General features: G+C 73.5%; 1 protein-coding gene across 1 annotated transcript in view; it reads right to left on the bottom strand.

Annotated features, from left to right (window-relative positions):
- CPSF1 (cleavage and polyadenylation specific factor 1) overlaps positions 1-1916 on the bottom strand; it is a 62667-nt gene continuing 60751 nt past the window's right edge. Inside the window, exons 29-30 of the mRNA XM_038126944.1 lie at positions 536-1080; positions 1-476 (exon numbers count right to left, since the gene is read on the bottom strand). Of these exons, the coding sequence (XP_037982872.1) occupies positions 1-476; positions 536-1080 (1021 nt within the window). The remainder of the gene's footprint in view (positions 477-535; positions 1081-1916) is intronic.

The raw sequence follows: 1916 nt of genomic DNA, 5'->3' as shown, positions 1-1916 counted from the left end.
CTACTCTGATTCCCGGTTCCGGCCCGGTTCCGGCCCGGTGTGGAGCAATGCCCGCAGTGCCGGTCCCCGTTTGCTGCGGTCCCGGTGCCGCAGGCGACCCCGCTGCGCTCCCGGCGCCGTTCCCGGTGCTGCGGTCGGTCCCGGTTCTGTCTCGGGTCGGTCCCGGTTCTGTCTCGGGTCGGTCCCGGTTCTGTCCCGCTGCCGCAGCCGTTCCCGGCGCGGTTCCGGTCCAGTTCGGAGCCCCGCAGTGCCGGTGCCCGCTCTTGGCGCCGTTCCCGGTGCCTCGGGTGACCCCGCTGCGGTCCCGGGCCGGTTCCGCTGCAGTCCCGCTGCGGTTCCGGTGCGGTGCCGGTTCCGACACCCGCAGTGCCGCTGCGGTCCCGGTCCGGTTCCGCTGCAGTCCCGGTCCGGTTTCAATGCAGTCCCGCTGCGGTCCCGGTTCCATCCCGGTCCTGTCCCGGTTTTCTCCCGGTCTGCTGCGGCTCCGGCGCGGTTCCGGTGCCGGTCCAGTGCGGTTCCGGTGCGGTTTCAATACAGTCCCGCTGCGGTCCCGGTTCCATCCCAGTCCGGTCCCGGTTCGGTTGCGGTTCCGGTGCCGGTCCAGTGCGGTTCCGGTGCGGTTTTAATGCGGTCCCGGGGCGGTCCTGGTCCCGATCCCGGTTCCATCCCGGCGTGCTCCCGGTTCCGTTGCGGTCCCGCTGCGGTCCCGCTGCAGTCCCGGTGCGGTGCCGGTGCCGGTTCCGGTGCGGTCCCGCTGCAGTCCCGGTGCCGGTGCAGGTCCCGGTTCGGGTGCGGTCCCGCTGCAGTCCCGGTGCGGTGCCGGTGCCGGTTCCGGTGCGGTCCCGCTGCAGTCCCGGTGCGGTCCCGTTCACGGTTCCGGTGCGGTCCCGGTCCCCGTGCCGGTGCAGTCCCGGTTCCGGTGCAGTCCCGGTCCCGGTGCCGGTTCGGGCGCGGTTCCGGTGCGGTGCCGGTGCGGTGCCGGTTCGGGCACGGTGCCGGTGCCGGTGCGGTGCCGGTGCCGGTGCCGGGCGGGCCGGGATTGGCTGGCCCCGCGCCACCGGCCCCTCCCCATCGCCGCCGCTAAAACCGCCCCGGGCGGGACCGGCCCGCAGCGCCCGCGGCCACCGCCACACCGGGGACACCGCGACACCGCGACACCGCGACACCGGGACACCGCGACACCGGGACAGCGCGACACCGCGACACCGGGACAGAGCGACACCGGGACAGAGCGACACCGGGACAGCGGGACACCGGGACACCGGGACACCGCGACACCGGGACAGAGCGACACCGGGGACACCGGGACAGAGCGACACCGGGGACACCGGGACAGCGGGACACCGGGACAGCGCGACACCGGGACAGAGCGACACCGCGACACCGGGACAGCGGGACACCGGGACACCGGGACAGCGCGACACCGGGACAGAGCGACACCGGGACACCGCGACACCGGGGACACCGGGGACACCGGGACACCGAGACACCGCAGCCATGGGACACCGAGCGCCGTGAGACCGGGGACAGCAAGGGGACAGGGGACAGAGAGGGGACACAGGGGACAGCGGGGGGACAGCATCGGGGGGACAGGGGAGACACCGGGGGGACACTGAGGGGACAGGGGACAGAGAGGGGACACGGGACAGCATGGGGCACTGCACGGGGGACAGGGGAGACACCGGGGGGACACAGAGGGGACACGGGACAGCGCGGGGGACAGCACGGGGGGACAGGGGAGACACCGGGGGGACAGGGGACATGGGGACAGAGAGGGGACACAGGGGACAGCACGGGGGGACACAGAGGGGACATGGGGACAGAGAGGGGACACAGGGGACAGCACGGGGGGACACAGAGGGGACATGGGGACAGAGAGGGGACACAGGGGACAGCACGGGGGGACACAGAGGGGA

Source organism: Motacilla alba, chromosome 2 (genome assembly GCF_015832195.1).
Source record: "Motacilla alba alba isolate MOTALB_02 chromosome 2, Motacilla_alba_V1.0_pri, whole genome shotgun sequence".
NCBI lineage: Eukaryota > Metazoa > Chordata > Aves > Passeriformes > Motacillidae > Motacilla > Motacilla alba.
This window is presented reverse-complemented; position numbering and strand designations above follow the sequence as displayed.